Source organism: Thalassophryne amazonica, chromosome 3, assembly GCF_902500255.1.
Source record: "Thalassophryne amazonica chromosome 3, fThaAma1.1, whole genome shotgun sequence".
In the NCBI taxonomy this organism is placed as follows: domain Eukaryota; kingdom Metazoa; phylum Chordata; class Actinopteri; order Batrachoidiformes; family Batrachoididae; genus Thalassophryne; species Thalassophryne amazonica.
The window spans coordinates 109,986,939-110,007,069 of record NC_047105.1 but is presented as its reverse complement, the minus strand read 5'-3'; the positions used below and the strand labels follow the sequence as shown (position 1 = coordinate 110,007,069).

At 39.8% G+C, this 20,131-nt stretch overlaps 1 protein-coding gene across 1 annotated transcript in view; it reads right to left on the bottom strand.

The window, feature by feature from the left end:
- The window catches only part of grm6b (glutamate receptor, metabotropic 6b), a 78,961-nt gene that overhangs the window by 17,878 nt on the left and 40,952 nt on the right, over positions 1-20,131 (bottom strand). The window contains exons 8-9 of the mRNA XM_034167299.1: positions 13,874-14,497; positions 13,481-13,792 (exon numbers count right to left, since the gene is read on the bottom strand). Of these exons, the coding sequence (XP_034023190.1) occupies positions 13,481-13,792; positions 13,874-14,497 (936 nt within the window). The remainder of the gene's footprint in view (positions 1-13,480; positions 13,793-13,873; positions 14,498-20,131) is intronic.

Genomic DNA, 20,131 nt, shown 5'->3' with positions numbered 1-20,131 from the left:
AGAGGTCAGGGCTGTCAGGGGGCTAACTACCTGACTGTAGCCCTTAATGAACCTCCTGTAGAAATTTGCAAAGCCAAGGAACTGTTGCAGCTTCCTATGGCTTGTTGGTTGGGGCCAATCTCTCACTGCCGCAACCTTGGCCGGATCAGGGGCGATGGAGTTGGAGGAGATGATAAACCCCAGGAAGGACAAAGAGGTGCAGTGAAACTCACACTTCTCGCCCTTCACAAACAGCCGGTTCTCCAACAACCGCTGCAGGACCTGACGTACATGCTGGACATGAGTCTCAGGATCCGGGGAAAAGATGAGTATATCATCTAGATATACGAAGACGAATCGGTGCAGGAAGTCCCACAAGACGTCGTTTACCAAAGCTTGGAACGTCGCGGGGGCGTTAGTGAGGCAGAACGGCATGACCAGGTACTCAAAATGACCTAATGGGGTGTTAAATGCCGTCTTCCATTCGTCTCCCTTCTGGATCCGAACCAGGTGATACGCATTCCTAAGGTCCAGTTTGGTGAAAATTTGGGCTCCATGCAGGGGCGTGAACACTGAATCCAACAGGGGTAAAGGGTACCGATCATGAACCGTTATGTCGTTCAGTCCCCTGTAATCAATGCATGGACGGAGTCCGCCATCTTTCTTGCCCACAAAAACGAAACCTGCACCCATCGGAGAGGTGGAATTCTGGATCAGCCCGGCAGCTAATGAGTCCCGGATGTAGGTCTCCATTGATTCGCGCTCAGGACGTGAGAGATTGTACAGCCTGCTGGACGGGAACTCAACGCCCGGGACCAAATCAATGGCACAGTCGTACGGACGGTGCGGGGGAAGGGTGAGCGCCAGATCCTTGCTGAAGACATCAGCAAGATCGTGGTACTCAACCGGCACCGCCGTCAGATTGGGAGGGACTTTAACCTCCTCATTAGCTTTTACACCAGGAGGAACCGAGGATCATAAACAATTCCGGTGGCAGGTTTCGCTCCACTGAGTCACAACCCCAGACGGCCAATCAATCCGGGGATTGTGTTTAATCATCCATGGGAAGCCCAAAATCACGCGGGAGGTAGGAGTTACAAAAAACTCAATCTGCTCCCGGTGATTCCCAGACACTACCAGGGTTACAGGTAGTGTCTTGTGTGTGATAAAAGGGAGAAGAGTGCCATCTAGTGCTCGCACCCTCACTGGCGAAGAAAGCGCCACCAGAGGGAGCCCTACCTCCCTTGCCCATCTGCTGTCCAGCAGATTCCCTTCTGACCCCGTGTCCACCAGTGCTGGGGCTTGAAGGGTTAAATCCCCGCTCAGGATTGTAACTGGGAGTCGTGTTGAAAGATGTGTATGACCCACGTGAATGTTTTGACCCCCCGTCAGCCCAGTCTCTAAGGGCGGACGTTTGTGTTTTGACCATTTGAGGCAGTCTCTCTGCTGATGCTCACTCGAGCCGCAGACAAAGCACTCCCCACGGACCAGCCTCCTCTGTCTGAATGTGGCCCTGCTCGTGTCTTTAGTATCGTCAGCAGGGGGAGCTGTAGCCACACGGAGTGCTGTGGCTGTGGAGCGTGGGGAAGACGGCTCCCTTTTGGACCTGGGAGGAAGAGGGACGGCTTGTACCTGACCACGCCCTTCGCCTCGCTCCCGTCGGCGTTCTTCTAACCGATTGTCCAATCGTATAACCAAATCGATAAGCTCAGCCAAATCCCGCAGTTCCTCCTTAGCCACCAGGTGCTCCTTCAGGCGGCCCACACAACACTTAATTTAAGGAGGACAAGCTAAGGATCAGGTCCTGTCACACTAATTTGTCCGCAACAAGAATGGATTGGTTTATATTAAAAAAAAAAAAAAAAGCTTGCTAAAATTCCTGTCAGCATGCAAACACTTTTGATGGTAGCAGATTAGCAAACAGAGAAATGGAAGTTAAAATGGCCGAGTGTCCATTGTTGCCAACTTGGTGACTTTCTCGCTAAATCTTGGGACTTTCCAAATCCTTTTGACGACTTATTTTCTCAAAAGCGACTAGCGACAAATCTAGTTACTTTTCCTGGCGGCTCCTCGGCAGCAGGTCTCCACACCTCCACTGCTGCTGCAAAACCACAGAGCCCAAAGCACTGAGCGGAGGCAGGGCCGGCCCAAGCCTTTATTGGGCCTTAAGCAGAATTTCATTTGGGGGCCCCCCTACCATCACCTCAGCACCAGATGCCTCATTATTCCATAGGCTACACTGTTATGTGTGTAACGTACCCACAATCATTAGCATTATTTGTAATTATCTTACATCATACAGGTGTCATTCTTGTTTTTAACCTTAAAGGGGTAGCAAACTCATAAATATGTTTTAATTAACTTCTACATACAGAGTGATGTATAAGTATGGCTCATTAATTTAACTATTTGAAAATAACATCAGCAGGCAGGAGACTGCATTTATAGTAAACACGTTAAATAGTTTAATTTCTTTCAGATGTGCAATGGTGTGCAAAATGTTCAATATCCAACAGTACAGTACAGAGCATCCATAGCTCTCTGCTGGACAATGTCAAACACCACATCAGTCTCAGAGATTTGTTCATATGTGTACAACATGAACACAAACTCAAAATCCTCCATTTTCATCAGAAGGCCTTTGGCACAGTCATGTCATGTCTGTCATTCTGTGTCATCATCCATGGACTTATCTGCAATGATCATCTCAAAAGTTTGCAGGAGGGCATCATAACTGTTTGCCACAGTGCTCACTATCTGTGATGTGAAATTCCATCGAGTAGGAGCATTTCTGGGCAACCTTGAGCAGCCTGCAGACTCAAGAAAAGACATTCTCTTTGTGGATTTTGAGAAAAATGTGGCAAACCCAGAGAGTGATGCAAAAAATATTCTGCACTCAGATAAGCATTTAGCCCCCTGAGACAGAACCAGATTCAGTCTGTGTGCATAGCAATGCACAAAAATTGCACTGGGGCTATTGCTTTAACTTTGGCCTGCAAACCATTGAGAGCTGAGCTACTTTTCCCCACCTTTTGCACCAAATTAATCTGAGTTTATCTGCCCTGCTGTTTAACTCTGTTTTTCTTCGTAAGGAAGACTATCAAATGGCTTCGCCAAAATCCGGTCCACAACATTCAAATTGTCTGCCATTATGTGCAGCTTGCTACCTAGCTAGCTCGCTAGCTGGGACTGGCGCGAGGCTAGTGTGAAGTGTGTCCACCTCTGAGTGCTTTGTGACGGTGGAGGAGCTCAGCAGCACCCGCTGCTCGGTAGGGACAGAAACTGCGATAGAAGTCAGAAAGAGTGATAGAAGTCAGTCTCCAAACACAAGCAGCTACAAAAAACCCCCACCAGAAATAGAAGCTCGATTTGTCGCTAGTCGTTTTTAAACAAAGAAAATGCCGCTAAGAGGATTAGGAAAGTCTCCGGTTCAACTCAGAACAGAATGAAAATGCTCCCACGGATGTTTACACCAAAAGATCGCTGATTCGCTCATTTCGCTGTCAATCAAAAAGGGATTCAGCCTCAGACAGATCATCCAATCATCATGCAGAAGCTGAGCATCCGGGCCAGCTGAGGCCCGCCCACTGCCCCATAGACCCCCAAAGACGCTGAGCGTCCGATGGGTGGAACAAAGCCCAGCATTTATCCAATGACTCGTCTCGTTTCACTGCATGCTTTGTGTCGCTATTGAAGTCTGTGGATGCTCAGCTCTCGGGGCCTCCTGGTGGCGTGGAGGCCCTAAGCGACCGCATAGTTGGCGTATGCCTTGGGCCGGAGTCCCGTCGAGATGAGGTGAACGTCAAAATGAGGTGCGCATGCGCAGTATGCTCTACCCAGGACTTGAAGATGTCACCCGTCGAGATGAGGTGCCTCGCGCAACTACACATGGGGAGATGATGTAATTCGTTCGACGTGCAACTGCGCATGCGCATTTTGTTTTTTTTTGTTTTTTCTGTCAAAGTTTTTTTTTAATTGTATTCAGTGTATTTATAACGTAGTAAGTAAAACATTTTCTGTATTTTATGTTAGGTGCATAAATGTATGTATATGTATATTTTGCCTGTCAAAATAAGCTAACTCCAGGTTAAAAATACTTATCGTTTTATAGTGAGTAGATTTTATACATTACTACATTCGGATGAACAATTTATACATTAACTTGCCCATCAAAATAAGCGAACTTTGTCAAGTAATTTTTTCAGTGCACACATATGCAGTTACGCGACGCACCTCATTTCGACGATGCACCTCATCTCGACGGCGCACCTCATCTCGACGGAACACCGGTGTCCCGTCGAGATGAGGTGAACGTCGAGATGAGGTGCGTCGCGCAACTGCGCATGCGTGTGCATGCGCACATCACTCCACCCCAGATTTGAAGACGTCACCCAAAATAAGCGAACTTCATCAAGTAATTTTTTCAGCGCATGCATGTGCAGTTACGTGAGGCACCTCATCTTGACGGTGCACCTCATCTCGACAGACTTATCTGAGCATGTCCATAACTAATGTAAGCGCTAATCAATGTAGCAGGTGATGCTACAAGTTTACAAAGCCACATGCTGAGTAAAATAAAGCCTTTTAAGAGAAAGGGTCTGTGCTGATCGTCTGAAACGGACTTGTGCATTTAAAGTGAAGCAGTGTGTTTCTATATATATTTTTTAAAAACGTTGTTTGCTCCACTGGCTGTTCACCTCCGCAGATGAAGCGCACTTCTCCGTGGTGGGTAGAGGGGGAAAAAAAAAACAAAATGCGCATGCGCAGTTGCACATCGAGCGAGTTGCATCATCTCCACATGTGCAATTGTGTGACGCACCTCATCTCGACGGGTGATGTCTTCAAATCTGGGGTAGAGCGATGTGCGCATGCATGCGCAGTAGCGCGATGCACCTCATCTCGACGTTCACCTCATCTCGATGGGACACCGGCTCTGAGCGGAGGGATATCTACAATCCTCCGCGTCCAAACATGCACGCGCGATGCCTCCGCGGCTGTTCCCACATTGAATGACAAACCTGACTCTGACTTGCTCAGCGTACTTACCTTGTTTGCTGCGCTGTCGAATTAGTCTCCAAACTGAGGATTCCTGGTCTTGAGAAGTTATGCTTTTTTGAAAAGTGACAGCCAATTTTAATGGCAAAATAAACAAACAAATCAACAATCAAGTTTATTTGCAGTTCAATATTATTAAGGTGTTTTTACTCACTTTTTTTGTCTGTCACAACTTTTTTTTTAAAGAGAAAGAGATAGAAAAAAATAAATTGTACAATCACAAATGTAAAGGCATTTTTCAACATTAATTCTTTTCAAAAAGTTCCTTATAGAGTGTGACAGTTTTCTGACATTTGGGAGAGTAATAAGCTTAATACTGCTTATATATTGTTCAAATTCAGCCAGAAGTCCGTGTAAATTCCTTTTCAATACTCTTAAGAATATGGAATTTAACAAACAATATTAAAACGTTGATAATGTATTCAATGGTCTCTCCCACGTTTTTTTTTTCTCTATAGCATCTGTGACGACATCATAGTATGTAAATAATATGCAAATTAGATGATGATGATGTCATTTTGTGACTTCTGGGGACTTTTAGGGCAGCCAATAGCTACTTTTCTTACTGAGGAGTTGGCAACACTGCGACTGTCAGGCCCTGTCACTGCCTTTATGAATGAATGAATGAATGAAAACTGTTTATTTCGAACATTTGATACAACAACAATTACAAGATAGATCAGTAAAGACAACAACAAAAAAGTTCCTACTGTGTACCCAACATGTTCGAAAAGGGGTAGGGTGAAGCATCAGCTTATTTATCCCTACCCCTTCTTCCCCACAACCAGTAATACCCTTTGCCACATATACACATAGATTCCTACACACCTAAACCGATATCAATATATATATATATACATATACATACACATATATACACATATACATATATACACATATATATACACAAACATAAATATACACCTACACATACCTACTTACATACAAAATACTATATATTTACAAGCCGAAGCAAAAAACAAAAACACCCTAACCCTCATTACCCTTCCTCCTCCCTATACCCAGAAAAAAACATATTTTTGTACCGCTGTTTGAACTGGGTCATGCTTGGACATTGCTTGAGCCCCACTCCCAATCTGTTCCACATCCTCACCCCACAGACAGAAATACAGAAACCTTTTAATGTTGTTCGTGCCCACTGATGCTTTAAATTAAATTTCCCCCTCAGACTGTAATCCCCTGATCTGTTAAACATATTTTTAATATTTGCTGGAAGTAAATTGTTTATTGCTTTATACACAATTTGTACTGTTTGAAAATGAACCAAGTCTGTGAATTTTAAGAATTTGGATTGTAAAAATAGTGGATTTGTATGATCTCTATAGCCAGTATTATGGAATAATTCTTATAGCTCTTTTCTGCATTACTGATAGTGATTGTGTTGTACCTTTATAAGTATTGCCCCATACCTCTGCACAGTACTGTAAATATGGTAAAACCAGTGAGCAGTAAAGAATGCGGAGTGAGTTGTGGTCCAGAATATGTTTCGCTTTGTTTAGAACTGAAATGCTTCTTGACAGTTTACTTTGTATATGTTTTATATGAGTCTTCCAGTTTATCTTATCATCTATTATCACCCCCAGAAACTTATTTTCATGTACCCTTTCAATATCTACCCCCTCGACTTGTAACTGAACCTGTATGTCTGTATTACAATAGCCAAATAACATGTATTTTGTTTTACTTAAGTTTAATGATAATTTGTTTCTGTCAAACCATATTTTCAATTTTCCCATTTCTATACTGATCCTCCTCAGTAACTCCTGCAAATCCCCCCCTGAACAAAAAATGCTTGTGTCATCTGCAAATAATACTAATTTTAATATTTTGGAAACATTGACAATATCATTTATATAAATTAGAAACAGTTTTGGACCCAATACTGACCCCTGTGGGACGCCACAAGCATTGTCCAAGCATGATGATGTATATTCCCCCAACTTCACAAACTGTTTTCTGTTACTTAAGTAGCTTCTCACCCAGTGCAACACCAACCCCCTAATCCCATACTGTTCAAGTTTATTGATTAATATGTCATGATTAATTGTATCAAAAGCCTTTTAAGGTCTATAAATATTCCAACTGAATGTAATTTGTGGTCTATGGCGTTTGTAATCTCCTCAACTGATTCTATTAATGCAAGTGATGTTGAACTATGTGCTCTGAATCCATATTGACTATCAGTAAGTAATTTATGTTTATTTATGAATTTGTCTAATCTATTATTGAATAACTTTTCTAATAATTTGGAAAATTGTGGAAGCAAAGAAACAGGTCTATAATTTGTGAAGTGGTGTCTATCCCCAGTCTTATACAGCGGCACAACCTTAGCTATTTTCATTTGATTGGGAAATTTACCGGTTTGAAATGATAAGTTACAGATGTATGTTAATGGTTCTACAATCCATTCAATGACCTGTTTTACCACCACCATATCAATTTCATTTAAATCGGTAGATGTTTTATATTTACAATTATTCACAATGTCTATAATTTCATTTCCATCCACTGCTGTGAGGAACATTGAACAGGGATTTCTTTCTATAAGATTATTATCCCAATCCTCAGATTGGGAATCAGGAATTTTTTCTGCCAAGCTTGGTCCAATATTTACAAAAAAATTATTAAAACCGTTGACTACCTCATCCTTATTTTCCTTCTTGACATTATTATCAATGAAATACTGAGGGTAACTCTGTTTTTTATTACCATTTTTGATAATGCTATTTAATATATCCCATATTCCTTTAATATTGTTTTTGTTATTATATAATATGTTACTATAATATTCCTTCCTACATACCCGTATAATATTAGTTAATCTATTTTTGTATTTCTTATATCTATTTTCTGCCTCTTTAGTCTTTAGTTTTATGAATTCTCTATACAGTGTATTTTTCTTATTACATGCATTTCGTAACCCTTTCGTCATCCATGGTCGAGCTTGGATTTTTTGTTTTCTGTAGTCTTGTTTAATTGGACAATTTTTATCATATAATGATATAAATATTTGTAAAAAAGTTTCATATGCACTATCAACATCACTTTCACTGTATACCTTTTCCCAGTTTTGCTCCTGTAAATCCTTCTTTAGTGTGTTCATGTTTTCCTCTGTCCGCACTCGCCTGTATTTTATTTTGTCCTCTGGCTGATTCCGCCGATGGTTTCTATTATAAACTATGAAAACTGGTAGATGATCACTAATGTCATTGATTAATAATCCACTCACAGTGTTATTCTCAGTATCATTGCTGAATATATTATCAATTAAGGTAGCACTATGGGATGTAATTCTGCTTGGCCTGGTGATTTTTGGATATAAACTCATACTGTACATTATACTGATAAATTCATCTGTTATTTTATGCTTATTTGGATTGAGCAGATCAATATTTAAGTCACCACAAATGAACACAGTTTTTTGATTAGTTTTTGAGAACATTTTTCCCATACAGTCAGTGAATGTTTCAATACTAGATCCTGGTGCTCTATATATACAGCTGACTAATACATTTTTGCTTTTTTCTTCACATATTTCAATAGTTATACATTCTAATAAGTTATCAATCACAGTTGTCATATTGTCTACTATTTTATAATCCATGTTCTTATCCACATACACAGCCACTCCTCCTCCACTCTTATTTTTTCTGTTTACACAATTAAATTCATATCCATCCAGTTCAAAATCCATTCCTTTATCTTCATTGATCCATGTTTCTGATATAGCAATTATGTTAAATATTTTTTTAAACTGACTTAAATATTCTTTAATGTTGTTAAAGTTTGCATATAGACTTCTGCTGTTGAAATGGATTATTGATAATTTGTTATCCGTTCTAATGATCCGATTAAACTGTTCATCTGTATAATAGCAACAACTGTCATTGATATTTGAGAAGAAATTATTGTCCGGGTCTATATCGTGCTCCAAGTCCAGTACATTGTGGTCTGTGTATTTAAATGTTCTCAGTTCTACTTTTCCATGATCAGCAATCCTTTGAGTTATATCCTTCTTGTCTCCAGATGTAGATGAATAGGTAGTAGATGAATAGGTTCCTCTGGTCTGTGTCATGGTGTTGTGATGTGTTTATGTCCTAATACCTTATTGGTCATATTTGTCCAGATCCTCGCTTTAAGAAACACTATTGTTCATATTTGTCCAGCTCCTCGATGTTCCTTATTGCCATGACTTTTGCTTGTTCTGGTGATCCGTTCAGTTTGATGAATATTTTACAGTTTGAAGTCCATGTGTGCTGGATTTTTCCCTGTTTCTTCAAGAAGCGTGCTTTCCTGGCGATGTTGGCATTCCGTTTGGTGAGATGTTCATTGATGAATACATTTGTCCCTTTCAGTTTTCTTCCTTGTTTTAACAGTGCTGTTTTGTGTTTTCTGTTGATGAATCTCATGATGACGGTTCGTTTATCACCGTCATTTCTCCCGGGCAGAGGGTGGCACGCTTCAATGTTATTTAAATCCATTTCTATACCTTTAGATAGGAGGAAATCAGCAACCTGTTTTTCCACAGAGCTGACCTCCTGTTCACTGGGCTCCCCTCCGCTCTCATCTGTTACCGCCCGTGCGTAGGACCGTGGTTTGATGTGAAGACCTGTGATGATGACGTCGTTAATTCTGGTGTACTGCTCCAATTCAGCTACTCTATTTTCCAGCTGCACCAGATGCCGGTCTTTCTCGGCATTCTGGAGCCGTAATGCCTTCACCTCCTCCACCAGATCCATAATTGATTTCTGTTGCTGCTTCACAACAGAAATCTCCTCTGATAGAAAGTCCAGAGATTTTTTAATATCGTCACCTTCCTCCGCTGTCAGAACCTTCTTAGGCCCCATGGTCGGCTTATGAGCAGCTTGTCGATCGCCGATGTTAACAGCCTGCGTTGTTTGTCACCGGGATGGATCTGCAGTGCGCTGGTGCCGCGCGGCCTCGGTGTTTCCGCGCTGATGGATCCGCGGTGGCTGCACGAGGGCTCGGGGAAGCGGCACTCGTGACGCGCGGCTCTAATGACGCAGCGCGCGGCCTCAGTGAATTCACCACGTTGGGCCTCGGACGTTGTTGCTGTCCAGTCGCGGGGCTAAGTTGCCGGTTGAGGTGTCCGGGTTGGCAAACACCGGCGTGGCAGATGGCAACCACAAACACCACCTCTGAAAACTCAGGTACAAACTTTTTGCAGCTCGCTCTGACGACACGCAGCGCTGACTGATTGTGACTGACGCCGTACAAACCGTACAATCTCTCCCCGATAGTTGATTCCAACTCACCAACTTGCATAAAATGTAGCTAATGTAGGTTACACTGGTTACAGGTTACACATTAGTAATGTAACTAATAAGGTAACAAGTAATCTAACTCAGAAAAGTAACTAATCAGCAAAGTAACTAATAGTTACTTTTCATAAAATGTAGCTAATGTAGGTTACACTGGTTACAGGTTACACATTAGTAATGTAACTAATAAGGTAACAAGTAATCTAACTCAGAAAAGTAACTAATCAGCAAAGTAACTAATAGTTACTTTTCTGAGTACTAAATCTTAAAAATAACCAAATTAGATTATGTGTAACTTTATTAATTACATTCAGCAGCTGCCGACAAGGTGTCCGCAGCTGCTAATGAAGTAAATGTAAGAAGTAACTGTAAAATATAACTGTATAGATTAACTAATGAAGTAACTTTCCAAAGTTACTTTCCCCAACACCGGTGACCACGTTAATGTTGAGTGGAAATGATTTAAATGGACCATAAAAGTATTTATTTATTTATTTTTTATTTATTTATTTATTTATTTTGCAATATTTTAAACACATTTCATTGGGCAATATCACTTGTCAGTCCTATTCTAATAAAGTCTTTGGTTGAGTTTTAGCATTATTCTACTTGAAAATAAAATCAAAATAAGAAATGTAATCAGGAATATTTATCAAAACCTGTGTAAAGAGCATAAATAAATAAAAATTCCTTGTAACAAAAAACACATCAGCTCTGTCACAACACTGTCAGTCCTGTCACAGCACAGTCCATCCTGCCGCACAAGGTATTATGAATAAAAAGATAACTATTTGACATTTTTCATAAGAATTGCTCTCCTCAAGTGTGTAGATCAAGGTGGTGAGATATATATATATATATATATATATATATATATATATATATATATATATATATATATATATATATATATATATATATATATATATATATATATATATATATATATATATATATATATATATATATATATTCAACAAAAATATAAACGCAACACTTTTGGTTTTGCTCCCATTTTGTATGAGATGAACTCAAAGATCTAACACTTTTTCCACATACACAATATCACCATTTCCCTCAAATATTGTTCACAAACCAGTCTAAATCTGTGATAGTGAGCACTTCTCCTTTGCTGAGATAATCCATCCCACCTCACAGGTGTGCCATATCAAGATGCTGATTAGACACCATGATTAGTGCACAGGTGTGCCTTAGACTGTCCACAATAAAAGGCCACTCTGAAAGGTGCAGTTTTGTTTTATTGGGGGGGGATACCAGTCAGTATCTGGTGTGACCACCATTTGCCTCATGCAGTGCAACACATCTCCTTCGCATCATCCGTGAAGAGAACACCTCTCCAACATGCCAAATGCCAGCGAATGTGAGCATTTGCCCACTCAAGTCGGTTACGACAACGAACTGGAGTCAGGTCGAGACCCCGATGAGGACGACGAGCATGCAGATGAGCTTCCCTGAGACGATTTCTGACAGTTTGTGCAGAAATTCTTTGGTTATGCAAACCGATTGTTTCAGCAGCTGTCCGAGTGGCTGGTCTCAGACGATCTTGGAGGTGGACATGCTGGATGTGGAGGTCCTGGGCTGGTGTGGTTACACGTGGTCTGCGGTTGTGAGGCTGGTTGGATGTACTGCCAAATTCTCTGAAACGACTTTGGAGACGGCTTATGGTAGAGACATGAACATTCAATACACGAGCAACAGCTCTGGTTGACATTCCTGCTGTCAGCATGCCAATTGCACGCTCCCTCAAATCTTGCAACATCTGTGGCATTGTGCTGTGTGATAAAACTGCACCTTTCAGAGTGGCCTTTTATTGTGGGCAGTCTAAGGCACACCTGTGCACTAATCATGGTGTCTAATCAGCATCTTGATATGGCACACCTGTGAGGTGGGATGGATTATCTCAGCAAAGGAGAAATGCTCACTATCACAGATTTAGACTGGTTTGTGAACAATATTTGAGAGAAATGGTGATATTGTGTATGTGGAAAAAGTTTTAGATCTTTGAGTTCATCTCATACAAAATGGGAGCAAAACCAAAAGTGTTGCATTTATATATATATTCATGATTATGTGATATGTTTGTAACAATCTCCCAAGTACTGGGTGTTTCTTCACAATCATGACTGCCCAATGGGTATGATGTGGTTATCTTTCAAAATCGTATATATATTTTATGGGGTTTACAAAACTATGTTAAATACAATCAGGGACACATGACACATAAGAAAATGTTGTTTATGACAAAGAAATTTACAAGGACATTCCATTACCATACACAAATTTGTCTGTGACGGGGCCTGACATTTTAGCAGTGAAACATGCATAAAAATGTATTTTATATGAATGCAAAAACGTGCTGAGATGGCACAATAGGCATTTCTCACAGTGTAATATGTCCTCCATATGACTTGATGTTCAGATCTAAAAATAAAGTTTGTTTGTTTGTTTTTTCCTCAAGATTTTTGGAAGTGGAAAGATGCATTTCTGGTAGAATGTCCCTTATGTATATGGTGTAGTCCTTTGTAATTTAAAATGAATTTATTCCATGCCTTATTATTATTGTCACTTACTAGGGTGTTCCCTGGAGGTTCCCATTATTTTGCATAAACACTGACATTCTATAATGGCTCTCGAAGGGTGGGCTGATCATACCATCGTCTGCAGAAATTCAACTGTTTCAGAGCATATTCTTCTATCTTGGATTATTTTTTGAGCAATCAGCCAACGAACATCACCCTGTTGTCACGCTGCCTTCACACCTTTAAATGACTTGGCAGTCGCCGTGTTCCATCGTTCAGCGTGTTTTCTGTGTGGTCATATGGTGTAAGTGACAATAATGAAAATAACATGATTTATTCCAGACCCCGTGGTTGATTACTGGTGTCCATAATGAATTTTTAGTAACTACCCATAAATAGAGGGCTGATAATCAACCATCACACCCTCCAAAATCATGTTATTGTATAATTAATAACTAATAGCAAAAAGTACAATTCAAAAATCCATGCATGCCACAAGTTTACCTGTTACTTGCTGCTTTACAATCACTACAAAGGCTCTGCATGTGATCCAGTAATAGGATAAAGGTGCATTAAACCACACACACATATTTGATATCTCACCTTTTCTGTTGACTGTGCTGTGCCAAAGAAGATGGGTACAAAGGCCAGCCAGATGATGCAGGTGGTGTACATGGTGAAGCCAATGGGCTTGGCCTCGTTGAAGGTCTCAGGAACCCCTTTGCTTTTGATGGCGTACACAGTGCAAGTGATCATTAGGAGGATACTGTAGCTCAGACATAAGATGAGGGACAGGTCGGACATGTCACACTTGAGGATTCCTCGGGCAAACTCTGGGTTTGGTGGTTTCTGCTCCTCGTAGTCGATGATGGTGTGAGGTGGCACTACACCAAACCAGATGATTACCCCAAGTACCTGCCGAGATGGCAGCATTAGTGGACCTATCACAGCAGGAAGAATCCCATTGATCTGTGTGAAAGGAATTTGTCTGCTTACCTGCACAGAGATGAGTATAAAAGTGATGATGAGCTGAGAGGTGGGACTGATGAACTTTGGCGCTGTGACTGATTTCTTCCCCTGTTCAAAGATGCGGTAGATCCGGTTGGTCTTGGTGAGCATAGCTGAGTTGCTGATGCTCATGCCGAGCCCCAGCAGCAGCCTGCGGAAGGCACACACCACTATACTGGGCTCAGCGATCATGAAGAAAGTAATGAGGTAGATGAGGAAGATGCCCGTCAGCAGCACATAACTGAGTTCCCTGCCTGAAGCTCGGACAATGGGCGTGTCATTGAAGCGGACAAAGGTGACGATGACCCCGGAGGTGGCGAGGATGCCCAGGATGGCCAGAAAGACGGGGATAATGGCCCAGGGAGAGCTCCACTCCAGTTTAATGATTGGTGTGGGTCGGCAGCCAGTGCGGTTTTTGAAGGGCCTCATGTTGAAGGGACAAGTGTCACAGGTGAATTCATCCATCACATACTGGTAACCATCACAGAGCTCACAGTGCCAGCAGCAGGGTACGCCTTTCACCATCTTCTTCCTCTCACCAGACTCACAGGGGAGACTGCACACCGAATCAGGGATCCTGTGTTCGCCCCCTGACCACAGCATCTCCTCTGGCTGGGATGAACACATAAACAAACAGTTGTATGACTGAAGAAGTATGAGAAGGACCAACATCATTTTATAACATATCAAATGGATGAAACCGTTGTCATTACACAGTAAAATCACCAGTGTTAATTTAACACTGCCAGTGTACATATGGTCCTACCAGAGTAGGACCATATGTACACTGGCAGTGTTAATTTAACACGGTCAGTGTTCGTTTTACACTGGTGATTTTACTATATATATGACCAGACTGGCCATTTTGATGTTGTAACTCAAAACACACAAATACTTACCATACATATTAAATTATTACCAATAATTTTTAAAATCATATTAGTGGACCAATGATGACAAAACTCATTTTCCCTGCTTTTGCTGGGTGTCACTGGGTTATATTTATTCTTGTGTGCTATTTAAGTTACGTGTTGATGATTTAAATGTCCTTTGGATAAGTAATCCGTCATTGCAAACCTGACATAAAACTTGCAAATACATAGTAGAAGGGAATAACTTCAGTAGTAACACCACAGGTAGACAATACTAGGTTAGCTCATGTGAAACAGAAATGACATGCACCACAAAAAATATAATTTACTTGATTAGCTGTAAAAAATGTGGAATCAAATATGTGGGAGAAACTAGCCAAACCCTTAGGAGTAGAGTGAACAACCATAGACAGCGGCTTAGTAAAATGTGTGATTTATTTTTATACCAACACTTTTGCTCAAATGGTCATAGTGTAGATGACATAGCTGTAATGCCTACAGAGGAAGTATTTTTGGAAGAAGGTGAATGTCTGAGCTTAGTTTCAAAACGATTACAAACGGAGGAATATTGGTACAAGGAACTAGCCACAAGTTATCCGTATGCACTTAATGACAATGTAAAAAAACTAGGTAATGTTTCTAAAAAGATATTGAAAGTATTGTAATATGGGCATACTTTAACAAAAAACAACATAAGTTCAAAAAGATCAGGTAAGCGCAATAGAGGACATACTACCACAAAGACAGGTTTAGAACTTAGACTGAGAGATCTAGTTAACAATCACAGTAGATACACGAACTTATCACACTAATTTTTTCAGTTTTACAACGAAAACTGGGCATTCTAATAGCTTTAGCAAACACAATACTTTTAGAACAAAAATTACCCATATATATTCCTTTTGTCATAAATGATTTAGCTAGATTTAGGTTTGGTTTAAATCAGAGGTCTCAAACCGGTTCCAGAAAGGGCTGAGAGGGTGCAGGCTTTCTGTGCAACCACCCACTCCAGCAGGTGATTTCACTGATTAACTGATTTCACCTGCTCAAAGTGACGTTAATCAGTGAAATAACCTGCTGGAGTGGGTGGTTGCACAGAAAGCCTGCACCCTCTCGGCCCTTTCTGGAACTGGTTTGAGACCTCTGGTTTAAATAAAACAGAAAAAAACTACAATAACCAAAGATAGCAATAACTCTTTCTTGACAATTTCTTTTCACAACAAAGGCATTGAAATGATCAAACTATCACAGATTCTACAGAATAAACCAATCCAAAAAAACAATACCGATGGATTGTTTCAGTTATCTGCTGCACTAATAAGCCAACAGAGCATCAACCAGCTGCTGTCTGTTAGCTTATACATGTTTCATTTATTTATTTATTTATTTAAAAGGGACAACACATATTAATATAATATTATATAATATTAATATATTAATGAACACATAAAGTGTAAATATGTCAGATTATAGCCATGGGCTAATTTCCATCTGTAGTCCCTGAAAGACTCTAAGAATTAAACAATTTACAGTAAAAACACACAAACATCACAGGAGCTTACAATACAACAGACTACATTACATAGGGGTCACCAACTACTACAACAAGACACTAACTAGACAAAAAACAGGAAACAAAAGGATACTAACATGATCTGAGCATGAAGGTTAGCTTACACAAATTCAGTCAAAGGAGGACACAGTTAAAAAAAAAAAAAAAAAAACTATATGTACAATTCAATTAGAATAAGTTAATTAAAATTGCAAGTCTAATTTCATACATTTATATATTTTAAAAACCATAACTTTAAAAACAATAATTTATAAAGTGCTGTAGTGCATTGCACATTCCCTACAGTTCTTCTTAGTTTCTACAATTGAGTTCATAATGCTCACATTTTTTTATTTGATTTGAGCCACTCCTTTAAGTGACTTTGAAGGCTTTAAAGCTTGGAGCCTCTCTCACTGTAGTTGGCAAAGCATTCCACTGGGCACTGCCTTTGTACGACAGAACATTTTGTGCAAAAGCTGTTTTTCGCACAGACACTTCACAGTCCCCTCTACTCATAGCCCTGGTGACCCTCAGACCAACTGTTCTATATTTAATATAGTTTGTAAGAGGTGGAGGAGCCAACCCATGTAAAATTTTATATATTAGACAATCATTTTTAAATTTTATAAAATTTTCAAAACTAAAGTTATACTTTGTTAAAATTTTGCAGTGATGATATGAAAATGGTCTTTTATCTAAAATTTTCAGTGCTCTTTTATAAAGCCTTTTAATCGATTTTAAAATTGTCACACCTGTGAGAGACCAGCTGGTTATGCAGTAACCTACATGAGAAAAAATCATACAGTGCAAGAACATCATAGCCGCTTGATCTGTCATTGATCTCCTTATTTGGTTGAAGTTAAACACATTGCATTTGATTATTTTAGTTATCATTTTAATATGATTTTTTAAAGGAGAGTGTCGAGTCCAGCAACACTCCCAAATATTTGAATTCTTTAACTAACTGCAGTTCATCATCTCCGATGTACACATTGGAGCGCTCTATATTGGGAGCCTTTTTTGAAAAATACATACAGACAGTTTTCTGTATGTTTAATTTCAGACATGATCCGTTAAGCCAATCTGAAATATACTTTAGGGCTGATGTAAGAGTTTGAGCTGCTGCCTCAGGTGATCTTGCACTTTTGTAGATTACCGCATCATCAGCGTAAAGTTGTATGTCCACATCTTCACAAACACTTGGTAGGTCATTAATGAATAATGAAAATAAAATGGGCCCCAAGATAGATCCTTGGGGGACTCCTAGTGCACAATCTAAGTAGGGGGATTTAATACCATTTACCATGGTGGCTTGTTTTCTATTTGATAAATAAGATGCCATCCATTTTATGGCATGCTCAGAAAAATTATAAGATTGCAACTTTAATAATAAAATATTATGATTCACTAGATCAAATGCTTTACGCAAATCTAAGAAAACTGCTCCTACACAATTGTTTTTATCCAAAAGACTTTTCACTTTTTCCATGAACATTGTTATGGCAGTCTCAGTTGAATGGTAGGTACGAAAACCAAATTGCATGGGATGCAGAGTAGTTTGGCCACTTTGTAGATGTTGAATCAGTTGCTTGGCAACGTACAAAAACCAAATTGCATGGGATGCAGAGTAGTTTGGCCACTTTATAGATGTTGAATCAGTTGCTTGGCAACCCACTTTTCAAGGACTTTAGAAAAGACTGACAGTATGCTAATTGGTCTGTAGTTATTAATATTATTTTTGTCACCCCCCTTAAAAATTGGGGTAACTGTGGCCATCTTCCATATCTGTGGTACAATGGAATGCTCAACTGACAAATTTATTAAATGTGTAACTGGATGTACTAGAGCCATTTTATGTGTTTTTAGGAATCCAACATCAAAGCCATGATGATCTTTATTTTTTGGACTCCTTCATGGCATTTATAATTTTTAAAGTTTCAACCTCTGATATTAGTTCTATATTAAAAGTTTGACTGTGTACTGGAATATTGTAGGTTATTTCAGGCGATTTGAAACTTGCTGCCATCTCTTCAACAGAGCGTAGAAATTATAAATTCAGCTCTTTTGCTAAGATCATAGGATCATTCACAAGCTGGTTATTAATTTTCAATTCCAAATCATTTGCATCTTTCTTTTTCTGCCTCACTAAAAGTTTGTTAATATTCTGCCATATTTGTTTTCCATTTCTGCTTGCGTTTTGCATTATTGTGATAAAAAAAATTTGCTTTTGCTCTTTGCATTTCTGATATTACTCTATTTCACATTGAAGTATATTTCTGTCTGTCTGTTGTCAACCTGGATTTTATTGAGTTTTTCAATAACTGGTCTCTTTTTTTCATTAAATTTATACAATTTGAATCTACCCATGGGACAGAGTAAGATTTTTTTTTTCCTATAATTCATGTTTTTTGTAAAAGAACTACATACATTTTGAATTTTAAGAAATATATCAGAGCATATTTTAATATTGTCACATGAGGTTACACTTTCCCAAGTGAGATCCTTTAATGCTTTTCCCACGTTTTGTTGTTGATTCTTTGGTATAACTTTAGACATTTGTTTCCTAACATGATTGGAGTATGAATGCTCAAAACGTTGCTTAGTTAATTTTCTTGTACAAAGAATAACATTATGGTCTGAGAGACCAGTCAATAAATTATATGTTTTGGTAATCCTTTCAGGCCTATTTGAGAAAAGCAAGTCAATTCGGGATTCTGAACGATTTGTAATTCTGGTCGGATTCTCAATTAATTGTGTAAAATTAAATTGATCAGTAACTAATTTCAGATTTTTCCTGTGTTTTTTGTCATCCCAATTTACATTGAAGTCTCCTAATATGATCATTTCTTTTTTATGATCACATGTTTTAAGTAAATCCCGCAGTTGATCATAAAACTCGTTTGTGGAAGAGAGTTTACGGTAGAGACAGATTACAGTCAGTGACATTTCCACAGAAAGAGAAATGTTTACTCCAGTGCCTTCTAGTGTAATCTTATTGGGCCATACCATTTGATTACATTTAAATTTACTCCTGACATTTAGCAGTACCCCACCCAATTTTCCTTGATCTCTGTCTTTTATAAAAATATTATAGCCTGGTATCAGTACCGCTGAATCTGGTGAGGCACTAGTAAGCCATGTTTCTGATAAACCAAAAAAAAAATCAAGATTTGAATCACACATTAAATATTCTAATTGTTCGTGTTTTGATACCATACTACGCACATTTAAGTGACCTCCGAGCATGCCAGTTTTCTTATAACTTGGATCCCACATAATCCCGGCGTGGTTCAGAGTAGTAAACAATTTTGAACGCCTATGCTTCTTGAATACTGGATTTCTGCACGTAGATGTTATGGGGTCTGGTTGAGGTCCAGCAGTTGTTGCTATATTAGTACAGTTCGAAAGACTATGCACTTGTCTGAGGTCTATCTTCATTGAGAGCGCTGTTACTGCTTGTGTGTAGCTCTCTGGAATGGACTCCACAAGGCTCACGTCCACTGTGCTGTCACTCGAAGCGACAAACGAGATCCATCCCGCCGGTCAAGGTCCTTCCACAGGCAGTGCAGGACATGCACACTTTGCACACAAAAGAGCAACACCACTCCTTCGTAAAGCAGAGGGGTGGACTCCCAGCACAGGCCCTTCGGGACACACCGTCCCCGCTGACACAGGGAGAGCCAGGGCATAGATGATCTCCCCCTGACCCAGCAAGGCTCCCAACATCAGTCCTGGTAACCACACGCGCTGTAAAACTGGCGCACACCATCAAAGCGAATCGTAACAGGCCCGGCAGTTCCGGCAACAGTCTCGGCACCCACG